Source organism: Furipterus horrens, unplaced genomic scaffold, assembly GCF_987537825.1.
Source record: "Furipterus horrens unplaced genomic scaffold, mFurHor1.1.pri manual_scaffold_4, whole genome shotgun sequence".
NCBI classification, from domain to species: domain Eukaryota; kingdom Metazoa; phylum Chordata; class Mammalia; order Chiroptera; family Furipteridae; genus Furipterus; species Furipterus horrens.
Genome location: NW_028327174.1, coordinates 40,550,927 through 40,566,213, shown reverse-complemented (window position 1 = coordinate 40,566,213; position 15,287 = coordinate 40,550,927). Strand labels below are relative to the sequence as shown.

Sequence of the window (15,287 nt, the reverse complement as noted above, 5' to 3'; positions counted from 1 at the left end):
TTTTTAGGAAGCTGACAAACTGTTTTCCAAAGTGGCTATACCATTCCCACCAGCAATGTATGAGAGAGTTCCAGCTACTGCTCTGCCTAGTGTCCAATTTTACATATGGCATTTTCAATTAAAAGCATTTTCCTATTTGCTCCAAATCTACAAAATCATCTTTTTTTATGATTTCATATTCTGTTATCTTAAGCTAATAATCCTTACTGTGGGTTCTTAAGCTAATCATCCTTACTATATTAAATCTAATTTTTTGATACCATAAATACTACTTGATTATATTATTTCCTTACAATATATTTCTATATTAAGATTTCTACATCAAAAGTATGGCCCTGACTGATGTGACTCAGTGGGTCGGGCATACTCCCACAAACCGGAAGGTCCCTGGTTCAATTCCCTGTCAGGGCACATGCCTGGGTTGCAGGCCAGGTCCCCAGTTGAGTACATGAGGGAGGCAACTGATAGATGTTTCTCTCACACATTGATGTTTCTCTTTCTTCCTCCCTTCCCCTCTCTCTAAAAGTAAATAAAGCCCTGGCTGGTGTGGCTCAGTGGATTGAGCCCAGCCTGCACTGAAAGGTTGCCAGTTCGATTCCTGGTCAGGGCACATGCCTGGGTTGGGGATGTGTGAGAGGCAGCTAACTGATGTTTCTTTCGTATATTGATCTCTCTCTCTCTCTCTCTCTCTCTCTCTCTCTCACCCTCCCTCCTTTCCCCTCTCTCTAAAGGTAATAAAATTTTTAAAAAATAAAATATTTATTTTAAAAAGTATGATCATATTTACAGCTCAAAAGTCTGTTTAAAATATAATTAATGCATATAAAATGCTTAATAGTTTACTACAAAATTTAAATAAATCTCTTCATATAGTTTATTTTAATCTAAAATGAACATTAATTACTCATATAGTAAAAACGTTTCTTAAAAACTTGAAATAAAAAATTTTTAATGACACTGTTTATGGGAATTACAATTAGCAGTCTTAGCACTACTGTTTCTTATCAAATTTTTATTTGAAACTCTTCTTCAAAGAACCATGGCAGAGCACACTGACCCTCCAAATACTCAAGTAAAAAAAAGTTTGTCCCCTGTATGGAGCAAAGCATGTATTTATTAGTAGCAATACTCTCTTACAAGCTGGCATTTTATATATATTAAGAGGTGCACACTACAGCATTAGTCAAGTATTATACACTGACCCACAGACTGAACTAACCCTTGGAGTTATGAATGCTTCATAAAAGGATTTTACCTTTATCTAAGAATCTCCTCTTCCTGAGCACATCTAAATATTCTGTACCTCTGAAGAATGTAGGTACCATAATTACGTACTAAAACTTAATAATCTACAACAATTATCTACTGTCAGAGTTAATTATTCTCAGAAGTCAGCCATTCAAAAGCGCAAGTCTTTATTTATTGGGTTGGCCAAAAAGTTTGTTTGGCTTTTTCCATAGATGGCTCTAGTACTTAGTTGTCTTTAACCTCATTTGAAACAATTTTGTTAGTTTGTCTTGTGACAGCGGTCATACCAGCATGCATTGAAAACACACACACACACACACATATCAAAATTGGTGAATTTGTTTTTAGCCATTTTAATACTGAAGATGGAAGAAAAAAACATGCAACATTTCTGGCATATTATGCTCTATTATTTCAAGAGGGGTAAAAACACAACTGAAATGCATAAAAAGATTTGTGCAGTGTATGGAGAAGGTGCTTTGACTGATCAGACATGTCAAAAGTGGTTTGCAAAGTTTTGCACTGCAGATTTCTGGCTGGACAATGCTCCACGGTCAGGTAACCAGTTGTAGTTGATAGCGATCAAATCGAGACATCTAATCAAGAACAATCAACACGATACCATGCGGGAGACAGCCAACACCCTCAAAATATCCAAATCTATAAAATTATTGGTGAAAATGAAAAATGTGTCTTTTATCTTATGGAAAAACCCACATGGACTTTTTGGCCAACCCAATATACAAACAAGAAACTCTTTTGGCAAAGCCATTTTATTATTTTTAAATCATTAGGTAACCATACAAATATGGACATAAGTATTTTTGCCTCACCTATACAGAACCTTACCTATTAAAACTTTATTTTTCCATCAGAATTTCTATTTGAAATTATAAGCAAAATAGGAAAGCATTATTTTTGAAATCTGTATTAACAGCTAGTATTTTCTTGAAAGTAAATACATTTTTTAATCCTCACCTGAGGATATGTTTATTGATTTTAGCAAGAGAGGGAGAGAGGGAGAAAAAAACAACACTGATGTGAGACAGAAATATCAATCAGCTGTCTCCCGTACACACGAATCAGGGAGATCAAATATGCAACTTTTTTGTGTACAGGGACGGCGCTCCACCCAACTGAGCAACCTGGCCTGGGCAAAAGGAAGCAGATTTACCAATGTTAACCAACCATCTCAATAAATATTAACATCTGTCCTTACCATCTGGATCTACCTCTCTTGAAATTTTAAGTGCCTCTGATGTTGCCATATCTGTATTAGCAGCAGTGACAGCGAGGATAATGGAATTTGGATTACTGATGAACCGAAGAATGAGCTCTCTGATCTGAAGCTCAATATCTTTAGGTTGATCACCTACAGGCACCTGAACCAAACAGAGATGAACAAGAAACTAGTAATAAAAAAAACTGACTCAGCTTCTTCCCATTTTATCCACAGATTATAGGTATTACTTCATTTATATACAGTTAAAAAGAAATTATATACTACAGCAGTATATATGAATTTGATAAAATGTGAAAGTTGCAAAATATATCTCTTGCAAATATCAAGTTTACTATGTTAACGATTGGTCGGTGTTAATTACTTAGAGAAAAATTCATTGATTCAATTAGCAAGTATTTATTTGCACCCTACAGTGTTTCAGAAACTGTTCCACATGCCAGATTGTCACAGTTGTAAATTAAAAAAAAAAAAAAAAAAGACCAAAATTCATGTCTTCATAGACCTTGTATGTTAGTGGTAAAATGCAGATACTAAACAAACAAATATAGTTTCTAGGTAGTGGACTATGAAAAAAATAAAGCACAACTGAAGGCTGCCGAATGGTTAGAGAAGGTTATACTTTTAAACTGGATTGTGTTTTTAAATAGAGTAATCAGGGAAGACCTCACTCAGATCATGACATTTGAGGGAAATGATTTCAGATCATGACATTTGAGAGAAATGACATGGAGGAGAAAAGAGAGTGGTACATATTTTAAAAATAAGGAGGGCCAAGATGATTTGCTGACAGGAATAGGGTGTGGGATGGATGTCAAGGATGACTACAAACTTTTCAGCTAAGCAACTGGTAGAACAGAGTTGTCATTTATTAAGATGGGGAACATTACAGAGGCATCAAGTCAGGTTGAGGAATGGGCCAGGAATTTGGTATGAAACATGACGATTAAATATGTCAAGTAGACAGTTGGATATATAATTCTGGAGATGGATATATAAGTCTGGACATAATTAAATATTGTCAGCAGTTACTCCTGTATTTAAAGCCATACTATTGGATAAAATTATCAAGGGGCTAAGTGTACCCCCTTGACAAGAGGTCCAAAAATTGAGCTCTGGGACACTCACTATTAAGACATAGAGAAGATAAACCAGCAAAAAAGACTTTAAGGAGTGGCCAGTGAAGTAAACTTGTAGTGTGGTACTGGAAGACAAGTAAAGAGTGGTCCAAGGAGAAGAAAGGACCCAACTGTATCAAATGCTAATAGATCAAGTTGATTGCAAATAAAGAAATAAATAAGAAAAAGCATATTTGCTTAAGTGAAAACAAACATGACCAAACCCACAATGAGTAACAAATATTCTTTACCTTGGTCATTCCTGGCAAATCCACAAGTGTCAGATTGACAACATTGGGTGAAAAAATTTTAAGATGGATTGGTTCAGGGCTTACTCCCTAAAAATAAGTTTTAAAATATCACATTAAAATCACAATGAAATTTCAAGAAAATATAAAATGTTAAAGTAAATCTCATTTCAAGTAGACAGACATTAGATGTTTTTAAGTATGAATTAAACCATATCCCTAAAACATTTCAACAATCAAAACCTGATGAAATACATGGAAAGTAAAGCAAGGGATATGACATGTTATAACCCTACCAAACCCTATACCCATAATATTCTATTATTCCCCTGTATTATTTCATTTTTTTCTTGATTCTAAGCAGCTACCATTTCTTATATATGTTTAACAGACTTAGTGCTTAATGAAAGAAAAATGTATTGCTATCCAAATTTATGAGGATCTTGAGCTCAGAAGTGAGGCACAGGTAAACAAGTTATCCAAACCAATCCAGTTCCTAATCTTTGACTATCAAGTGGCAAGAGTGTATACTGGAAGAGATTCCTCAGAAAATTTTTCTGGATCTCTAGTTCCCTGAATTTGAATAATAAGAATCTAGACAGTGTGAGATACGCATATTTTCTCTCCCCTATACTATTACACAGTCTCTTCACTACTAGTCCCATACAAGTTTTAGAGTTGAGTTAGCTACATGTAAAAGGACACTTATGAAATGTTCTTGACATGTCATTTTACACATTCTTCTTTATCCTTTAAAATGAACTTTCATCTGTTTATCCACCTTAAATCTTCCTTCATTAACCCACTGAATGTTCCAGTTCCCCAGAGAGCTTTATTGGAACATCCTTTACTCTGAATTCTCTATACAATTGTATTTGCTATGTTAGATTACTCTGAACTACTTTTCTATTTTTAAATACTCCACTGTTCCAAAGTCATTACATGCTGATATTCAGCACATCTACCTTGTCTCTATATTTCTCAGGCATTCCTTAATCATGCCCCAAAGCTTGCCCCAAAGCCTTTACAACTCCAATCTCACAGATATTTCAAATCTTTCAAGCTTTATGTTAGGCATGTGAAATCATTTAGATATTTCCACATATAAAATTACTTATTTAAGATCAAAGTATCATATATTTTATGATAAACATAATTTAGGAATGATTTTCCAAATATTTGAGGGTAGGGACTTCCCATCTTTTGGACACTATGGATGAGAGAACCTGCTAGGGAAGTCTTCCATATCCCCACCATGAATTAAACATCATGTTTGTATACAGACTCGATCCTTCATGACATTCAGTTTAATGTAACTAAAATCTTTCCTTTTTTTCACATCAGATGGGTAATATGCTAACGCTGCAACAAGGTCTGTGGGAGGCACATGTCACACATGAATGTGAACACCTGATCATCACAACACCTATGAACTACAAAAGGATCGAAAATCTTTCCTTTTTGAATTGCTAACCATATCCACTCTGAATTCTAGTACTATGTAAAATTACCACCAATCCCTGAGTTTAGCCATTCCAGGAATCACTGAAAAGATAATTCAGACTGGTGTTATAATTAATAACATCCCCAAAGTCAAAATTATCCCTGATATAATTCCAGGATGGAGGACAAGCTAATATAGTTTCCTGCCACTTTTCTATTATCCAACACAATTATTAAAAATTCAAGGACATATTATATGGCTGCAGTAGCAGTAACTCAAAGGTTACCAGCCTAGAGTTCAATAATGAACAAAGCTGAGTCAATCACTAAAACACAAATAGCCTGCATAAGCATAAAAAATTAACATGGCTTCAAAAATGTCTTTCTGTCAGGAAGTAACTTTTGCAGCACAGTATCTGGCAGGTAAAAGGGCTCAATCTTTGTTAAATATTAAGTACTAGGCTAGCACCCACTTTGAAGATTAAATGTGCCTCTAGGTAATATAACAATGGAGGTAAAAAAAAAAAAAAGGAAAGGAAGAAAGAGGAAAGTAATAGGAATAAAGGAGAGAGAGAAAAAAAACATTTAAGGAGGGAGTTTGATAGTGTCTAGTATCAAGATAAATGGAATCTTAGACACCAATTTATCTCAAATTCTCACAATCTTAGAAAACTAGAAAATAGTTCAGTTGCTGCCTTGGCCAAGTGGCTCAGGTGGTTGGAGCGTCATCCCATGCACCAAAGGGTTGCGGGTTCGATTCTCAGTCAGGGCACATACCTAGGTTGTAGGTTCTATCCCCAGGTCAGGGCACTTACAGGAGGCAAACAATAGATCTCTCTCTCTCTCTCTCCCTCCTCTCTCTCTGAAATCAATAAACATATCCTCTGATGAGGATTAAAAATAAATAAATAAATAATTTTAAAAAAATTAAAGTTGCTAACATTACAGTTGACTCAAACAACGCAGGTTTGAACTGCATGGTTCCACTTACACATGAATTTTTTCAATTGATCTGCACAGTTCAAATGAGTGTTTTTCAAGGGTCAACTTCACAGTTGGGAATCCAAATATGAAGAGTGCCAGGATTTTCCACTAACCCCACTCTTGTTCAAGGGTCAACTGTACTTTTCATATTCACTGAAATAAAAATATTTAATTTCTCTCTCTTTGCATTCATAAGTAAATTCAGCCTTACTCAGGTATAAGAAAAGAGCTCTTTAATATTAAGAATGAACATCTAAGTGAAATATCTGACAGTACATAAAAGCTCTAAGAAACAAAAGGGATTTTAAGTAGGTTTAATATATTTGTGAAAATATATCCCATTAGTGTCAAAGACCAGGATTATGAATTTACAAGACTCACTACACATTATGTACAAAATACACTGAATAACAGATTTACTAATGTTTATACTTCCTAGCTTTAGAAAGATGCATACCTTATTATTTCCTGAAATTCTTTCTGTTTCATTCTCAATTTCTTGTCGAATTTCATCAAAATCTGTGTAAAGCTAAAAATTATTAAAACAAAAAAGCATGATATTCAAAATAAGAAAAAAAGTTCTTAAGTGGGGAGGTTAATAAATTTCAAGGATGTCTATAGATCTGCTTCAGAGTATTAGTAAACAAATTCTAATATATACATAATATATTTATGAGTCAAGGAGTCACAGTTTATATGAGCTTTTCAAGACTGTCTGATCCCACAAGAGTTAAGTTCTCCATATAAAAATAGTCACAGGGACATAAAGTACAGCACAAGGAATACAGTCAGTAATTGTAATAACTATGTATGGTGCCAGGTGGGAACTAGACTAATTGTGGGGATCACTTCATAAGGTATATAAATGTCTAGTCACTATATTATATGCCTGAAACAGAATATTGCATATCTACTATAATTTTCAGATAAAATGTTTTTTTAAATCTCCAAATTAGAGAGTATAGGGCTCAACTTAGTATTTTCCAAATAAATTACTGTGATTAGAAATGTTGCTAAGATAAGCTTTATTTTACAAGAAACAGCTGCTGTGAGATAACGTGCCACATTGCCAATGAAAAGAAACTAAATTATCAACATGTCATTACTTCATGATATTTTGTGTCATTACCTTATTTTTGGTATGAAGAAATTTACCCCATTCCTCTGCTTCCACCCCTGGAAAAAGAAAAGATCCACTTATTCAATATTATAAGAATTAGGTTTTATCCTTAGTTAGGAATTAAAAATGCAACACAATATTACTGGTTCCTATTTTTACCACTAACTACAAGTTAACAAGTATTTTAAGATCTGCTAAATTATACTGAGTTAGCCAAAAAGTCCATTGTTTTTCCATAAAATGGCCCTAAGTAGTGCTTAGCTGTCTTTAACTTCATTTAAAACAATTTTGTTAGATTGTATTGTGACAGCTGTTATATTAGAGTACATTAAAAAAAAAATCAAAATTGGTGCATTTTTGTGCAGCATCTTATTATTGAAGATGGGAGAGAATATGCAACAATTTTGGCGTATTATGCTTTATTTTTTCAAGAAAGGTGAAAATGCAATTGAAACACACAAAAAAGATTTGTGCAGTGTATGGAGAAAGTGCTGTGACTGACTGAATGTGTCAAGAGTGGTTTGTTAAATTTCTTGGTACCGTTGACATTTTGGCCAAATAATTCTTTGCTGTGGGGCTCTCTTATACATCGGAAGATGGTTAGCAGCACCCCTGACCTCTACCCACTAGAAGCTGGTAGCAGGAGATAGCCGACATACTCAAAACATCCAAATCAATAAAGTTATTGGTGAAAATGGAAAATGTGTCTTTTGTTTCATGAAAAAAAACCATACAGACTTTTTTGCCAACCCAGTACTTTCACATTTTAAAAATTGTATCATGTATTTCAAAAACATGACTCATTTTAGACCAAGTTGCTCACAGGTCATCCCACAATTTGAAATCTAGAGTTTATGAATAAAATTATTTACTTTTCTTCATATTTTATGTTACAGTAAAAAGTATATTCTTTATTTTTGAAATCTTACACATAAAAGTAGTTTATCTGATTAAAGTACTCAGGCTTATGGATTAAAAGACAAATTAAGAATCTTACTGAATAATGCAAAAAGCATATATAAGATTCACACACAAAACTTAGGGTAAAACTTTGTAATATGTGAATGAAACAGCTAACTTTTCAACCCGTTTTATTTTTAAATTTGGTTTCCTGTTGGTTATCTATAGTCACAATGTGTTATTCCTTTAAAGAGCTCTCTCAGTAGTGTGACGCTATTCTGTAATTGATATGTACCTTCAAAGTGAATTTTTCCCCCAGGAGTATGTTTTCTAGGCTTGAAAGCAGGAAAGAAAAGAAATAGGGGGAAAAAGATGGATACCCTCACATATGCACTGTATGGAGTTGCTGTGCTCCATTAGTTTCCAATGATAAGTCTGTTTTTTCTACACTTGCTGAAAAAGGGGAAATATATTCACTGTAGGCACTGTTCAAGTGGTCTAAAACTAAGAGAACAAGTTTTGTTTATATTTCCCAGAGAAGCTAGAAATGTAAACTACCTCCCTAAAATACAGCTATTCTGCTTTTGCTAAATTCAGAGTTTTAAATGCCTTAATGACTGAGTTTATGAATAATGCATATCAGCCACCTGAAACCAAAATAACAATGACTATAAGTTTTTCAAATAAATATTTATTGAGAAAATGTAGGTCAATTCTTTGGTGGAATGAAGGTAGATAAAACCGGATCCTTTTTACAAGTAAAATGCTCACCTACTTGAAGCTAAGTACCTTCTTCCAGAAGTCTCATTGAAGGACTGGAGTAATCTAGGTGAACAGAACTCACAGAGGCAGGCACTACATACCAAAGGGGTGTTTTGAATTTACCTTATATAAAAAAGGCCTGACTTCACAAGCATTTTTTTTTAAATAAAAATAAATCACATTCACCACCAAAAGAAGCCTTCATTCTGATGAAATGCCAAAAGGTAACAAGAACCACTAAAACCTGCAACAATCAATGTGGATAGGCAAATAAAAACAGAAGGAAAGAAAAACGCACACAGCCTGTAAGAGTACTAAGCACACATGCAGGCATAATAGAAAAAGAAGGGCCACAGACAAATGGATAAAGGAAACCTTTAGAAAGGTGTCTTGAGTTTTTCCATGTAGCAGGGTCTGTAGTTAAAGAGAAACAGCACAGAAGGATAAGTTTAGTGCTTATCCCTAATATTTTAAACCTTTTAAAAAAAATGTGCAGAAACCTGAATACATTTCAAATGCACGTAGCATTCAACTATTCAAAATTTACAACTATATAATTTCCATTACAATTAATTCTAATTAGAGGGATGTATGTAATATTTTAAGTGATATAAATGAAGCATGCTGTGTGCCGTAATTTATTTTTATTTTCCATTACAACTAATTATGTCACTTCTGGTTTCTAATTCTAACACAAATGGATTAAAATTAATTCAGTATTCAAAAATTTGTCTTAGATATTTGATAACTATGAAAAAAGTACATTGCCTGATGAAAAAGAATCTACAAAACATACCAAACACATCTTTCAAACTGTAAAAGTAAATATATACAAGTATATATTCACTAAAATAGTCACAAGACTGTTCTTTGAAATATATATATATATTGAATTGAATAGAACATCACAGAAATAATTTTGGTCTTTAATCAGCATGCTACTTTTGCATTTTGTCTAAAATGAAATCCGAGGAAAAATATGGTTTATTTCTTACAAATATATGAAAGATAATCATGGAATTCAAAGTTTAAACTACCATCCCACTCTAAAATTTTAATATTGTTTTTATTAACATTTTATCAGAAAATTCTATTACATTGTCAGAAGTGGGCGACAAGCTTAAAAATAAAATCTATACTGATACTTCAGTTATTCTATGTAGTTGGCAAAATGAAGGATCTCATGTTAAGTAAATGTTTCTGATAATTAAATTACACATATAGTATTAAACATTAAAATATTTAAGCCAGTTTTGCTAACCTCTATCAAAAATGGATTATATTGTTCCATGTCATCTTAGAAGACACTCCTCTTAAGTTAACCTATTATTGGTAATTTCAGCTTTTGTTACATAACAAAGCCTTTTGAGGCTGTAAGTCCTCGTACAAAGTGGTTAGAGACTGACTTTTTTCTTTTTGGAAGTTCTTCATCTTATGTTTTCCTCCCTTTCTCCTCCCTGTCAGTGTGTCAGGTAGTTCATACTCTTCTGGCTAACCAAATGCTTTTCTGCATCATTCTACTTTCCTCTGGGTAAGAATGGTTTATGACTGGAAAGAATTGTTAACCCAAGGATAAAGAGGCTCTAAGGAAAAACTAAAGAACTATCCTAGTAATAATTAATAAGACATATGAAATTTAGTACTCAAAATTTATGAAATCTATTTTGTGTCTGGGTAGCTAAGTTGTCATTTTCAGTGAGGTTTCATTATTTTACAGAAAAAAAATAAGCACTAAGCTTGGGGGGGGGGAATATATGTATAGGTAAAGATATAGATCAACCATCAAGAAAGACATCAATAAAACATAGTGAACATATAAACAAAGAGTGAGAAACTAAGACTTCGATAGCTAAAATGTACACCCTTTTCTAGAAACACTGCCCACACCTGCAGATAATTTACAGGAGAACAGGTTATTATCTGCCCTTTTCAAGGTGACTGAAGAAAATGAAAAGTTAAAAGAAAGACATTTAATGAATGCCATACAGTTTATTAAAGCTTTAGTCTAAGATATTTGGCAAATTTAATTGAATGTTAGAGGAAATAAAATTCTTAAGGTATTATTCTATATGTTTGAATCTGGACCATAAATTAGTGCAAAATATTAAATTCAAGGTCAAGAATTTCAATAATAAAAATATATTACAGAAATGCAAAGTAACAAATAATATACCAAGAAGCTACCTAATATAATTTAAAGTCCCTCCTGGCCCCTGATATCCTTGGGCGGTCTATCCCCCAAAATTACTTGGTAACATCTATAACTTCATTAATTTGGTTCAGTGATTAACTTTATACAGTCATTGTAAATGCTCATGACAGGTCTCTTTTCCCGGGGAGGGGGAACGGATCAAGCTAACCACCATCAGTGCTCCTATAATAAGTGAAAGGAAAAAATCATATACAGAAATTACAGTACAGTAACTTCAATTCATCAATACCATACTATCATCTTAGATCAGATATAGAAAGTAGAAACTGCACTGAAAACAGATCTCAACAGATGAAAAGCAAACATGGTACTCTACTGTAAATGTTATTTAATAATTAGAGCTATTTTACAGACTTTCAAAATTTGACATAAAGTCTGAACCAAAAACACTGAACTAAAACAGGGAAGATTAAATATATTACTCTCATCAAACATTTCAAACTTCACTAATATAAATGATTAATATAGGATACATTTAATAAGCAATTTAAAATTTGCAGATTGACAAAGACAGCATTTCCTAAAATATTTTCAGTTTAACCAATAGTGTGATAAGCGACAGTGCATATTTCCTTATCTTAATAATCCATATTTACTATTTGGGGGAGAGGGAGCTAAAAATTAAAATAGTGTGTGCATATAGGTAAGCCTTAGCAAGAGGATAGTAAAAGAGATAATAAAAAATCAAAACTCATCTTATTGAAGGGCAAAAGGTTCAAAAGTTAGCTGGCACATTGGTAAGATCAGAAGAGAGAAGGTGAGATAATATCAGTATGCTGAGAAGCAAATCTAGGTTATTTAAATTCTAAATCAAAGCAAAAACATTGTTTCAAACACTAGGAAAAAAGTTTAAACACTCAAAACAAAAACTTTTTCTTTAAAATAACTAATTCCTGTTTGCTGAGTATCTCACTAAATCCTCCATTAAAAAGCATTAATAACAGTTTACTAAGCTGAATACCAAAAAGGTACTATCCCAAACAAGTTTACCCATTCTCCTCAAAACAATAAAAATTATCTTTTTTACATGAAAAAAGATGCACACCACTTCTCTTCAGACTTCTGATTCTGCTATAGTCACTAATTTGTCTAATCAATTCATGTCTTTAAGATTCAACCAAAAATAGTAATAATTCTTATTCCAATTCTAAAATTTACCATTTTCTTCTCCTGTTGTTTTCCGTTTATCTTCAGGTGAAACGTGGACTAGCTGCAGAATGAGAGGTCTCCGGGTGACAATGCCAGTGCCTCTGGGAAGCAGGTCCCTCCCCACTAGACTTTCTAGCACTGAGCTCTTTCCACTGCTCTGAAAACAGAATATACAGGAGCAAAATGAGTTTCTTAACAACTCAAAGACTATACAAATACAGAAGCATATCCGAAATTATATTAAAGAAAAAATGACTGCAGGGACTTATAAATAAAAATTGTTACATTTTCTATATATCATTATTTCTTTAAAATTAAAACAAAAAGAAAGGATAAAGAAGTCCCACTCCCCCAAAATTTTCCTATCTTCTGACAGTCTTCCTACCAGATTTTCAAAACCTCTATAATGTTAGTATAAGTAAAGTTATGCTTAATATGTATTTTACTTTAAATGGGGTACCACTATATGTATTTTTCTCTAACTTGCTTTTATTTTAATGTAACAATCAGGGATATCATTGTATATTAAATATTGTATTTACAGTTAAATAGTACAGGTATCCCCGTATAACATGGTACTTCTGTAACACATTTTCATTCTAACACGGTTAGAGAATTGGGGAAAACTCCTGTATAACACAAAATTAGGGAAATCCCCGTACAATACTGAACGTGATAAAAGCTTTTAAGAGCAAAAGATAACTCATTCAAAATTTTTCATTCAAGCATGTGTACCATATCAGATTTGCCTGTAGAATTTTAAAATTAATCAGAATTTTAAACCCATTTTGTTCATGGAGTACTAATTACACTTTAAAATTTTAATTGTTTTTTTTTTTTTTTTTTGCTACATTAAATATACATATATTAAAATTTTTCAGGTAGGCCCTGGCTGCTGTGGCTCAGTGGATTGAGCGTCGGCCTTCAAGCCAGGTGTCGCTGGTTCGATTCCCAGTCAGGGCACATGACTAGGTTGCATGTCAGGTCCCCAGTTGGGGTCGCAAGTGAGAGGCAACCACACAGTGATGTTTCTCTCCCTTTCTTCCTCCTTTCCCCTCTCTCTAAATATAAAAAATAAATAAATAAACAAAAAATTTTTTTCGGGTAATATCCAACCTTTTTTAAAGAAACGGTAATTATGTTTTTATTTTTGTGAATTAATTTGTAGCCCTGAACAATGCCTAGCAGAATTTTTAAAAATACCTCTTAAAAGACATTTCATCTCACTGGAACAAAAATTACAGATTTTGAATTGGCTCGAAAAGGGTGAGTAAGTATCACATGCCACAAAAACCTTGGATTTAAATGAAGCAACGATCCGGACTATACAGAAAAATGAACATAAAATTAGAGCTTCTGTTGCTGCTGGCTGTTCTATCTCTGCAAATATGACATCTCATCCTACAGCAGCAATAACTGAGAAGATGGAAAAAGCCCTTAGTACCTGGATTGATGATTGTTAAAAAAACTGGATTTCACTGGACACCAATAATATTAAACATAAGGCTTTAAAAATTTACTATTACAAATTCTGGTTTTGTTTCTAGTAACGGGTGGTTTGACCATTTGAGAAAACATTTATCACTACAAAACCTAAAAATACAAGGAGAAAGCACATCAGCTGATGAAGAAGCAGTGAAAATCTATCCAATGCAATTGCAAAAAATTATTGAACAGGGTGGGTATTCAACACATCAGGTTTTTAATACCGACAAAACCAGTCTTTGGTGGAAAAAAATGCCCAAGAGAACATATATTTCAAAAAATGAAAAAGCTGCACCAGGTTTAAAGGCATCAAAAGACAGTGTAACATTACTTATGTGCAGAACATAATGCTTCAGGCGATCACATGGTAAAACCTATGTTGGTCTATAAATCTCTCAATCCTCATGCAATGTAAAACCTAAATAAAAGCGTTTTACCATTATATTGGACCACAATTAAGAAAGCCTAGGTAACCACTGATTTGTTTCAAAAATGGTTTTTAAACTCTTTTGTACGAAGTGTGGAAAACTACTTAAAGCAAAAAATATCTCAACTTTAAAGTTCTACTGATACTGGATAATGCACCCAGCCATCTGAAACATTTAAATCATCCAAATATCAAAATAATTTTTTTACCACCAAATACAACTTCTTTACTTCAACTGTTAGATCAGGGAATTATAGCTACATTTAAAACTAATTATATCAGGAAATCCTTACAATGCGTTTTGAATAAAATTGACGACCAATCTATGAAAGTCATAGAAGCATGGAACTTTTTACAATTTTGGACTATTAATCTAATAAACTCATCCATCAAAGAAATAAAACCAACATTAAATGCTGGTTGGAAAAATATATGGCCAGAGTTAATTCAAAGTGAAAATCTCATTGAGCCAGCAGAAAACCAGACGGATGCCATAGCAGAACTTGCTAAGTCTTTAGGAGGGGAAGGTTTTGATGATATGACTGTAGAAGATATCCAAGAATTGCTGGTAGAAGAAACTGACGAAGCAATTTTGGTGGAAATGACATCTGGAAAGTGCCAAGATAACTTAGGGGACGACGACACTGATGAAAATGAAGAAGTTAAACAGTTTACTCTAAAAAGTGTAAAGAAAGGCCTAGCATTAGCCGAACAGTTAAGAGTCATATTTCTTAAATGAAGATCCTTGCACTGAAAGGAGCACAAAGTTTAAGAGAGAACTTCAAAAGTGCTGAGCACTGTATAACAAAATTTATAAAGATCTCTCAGCTAAAAGCAAGCAATCTAAAATAACAGATTTTTTGCAAAAAGTAGGGCATAAAAATCTAGATAATGCTGAAGAAAGTTCAGAGGATGAGGATATCTTGTCAAAAAGAAAACACATTCGGTTAA

At 33.2% G+C, this 15,287-nt stretch overlaps 1 protein-coding gene and 1 non-coding gene across 7 annotated transcripts in view; both read right to left on the bottom strand.

Moving 5' to 3' along the window:
- Positions 1 to 15,287, bottom strand: part of DNM1L (dynamin 1L) — a 44,932-nt gene that overhangs the window by 18,350 nt on the left and 11,295 nt on the right. For 3 of the 6 annotated variants that reach the window (XM_090273001.1, XM_090273002.1, XM_090272999.1), the window contains exons 2-7: positions 12,434 to 12,581; positions 9,439 to 9,477; positions 7,411 to 7,457; positions 6,739 to 6,810; positions 3,858 to 3,944; positions 2,468 to 2,630 (exon numbers count right to left, since the gene is read on the bottom strand). In XM_090273001.1, the coding sequence (XP_090129127.1) occupies positions 2,468 to 2,630; positions 3,858 to 3,944; positions 6,739 to 6,810; positions 7,411 to 7,457; positions 9,439 to 9,477; positions 12,434 to 12,581 (556 nt within the window). The remainder of the gene's footprint in view (positions 1 to 2,467; positions 2,631 to 3,857; positions 3,945 to 6,738; positions 6,811 to 7,410; positions 7,458 to 9,438; positions 9,478 to 12,433; positions 12,582 to 15,287) is intronic. The other 3 variants (XM_090273003.1, XM_090272998.1, XM_090273000.1) reach the window with 1 other exon arrangement.
- On the bottom strand, positions 5,193 to 5,299 carry LOC150011575 (small nucleolar RNA U13). Its single transcript, XR_016511058.1, has one exon. It is a non-coding gene; the product is annotated as a small nucleolar RNA U13 (small nucleolar RNA).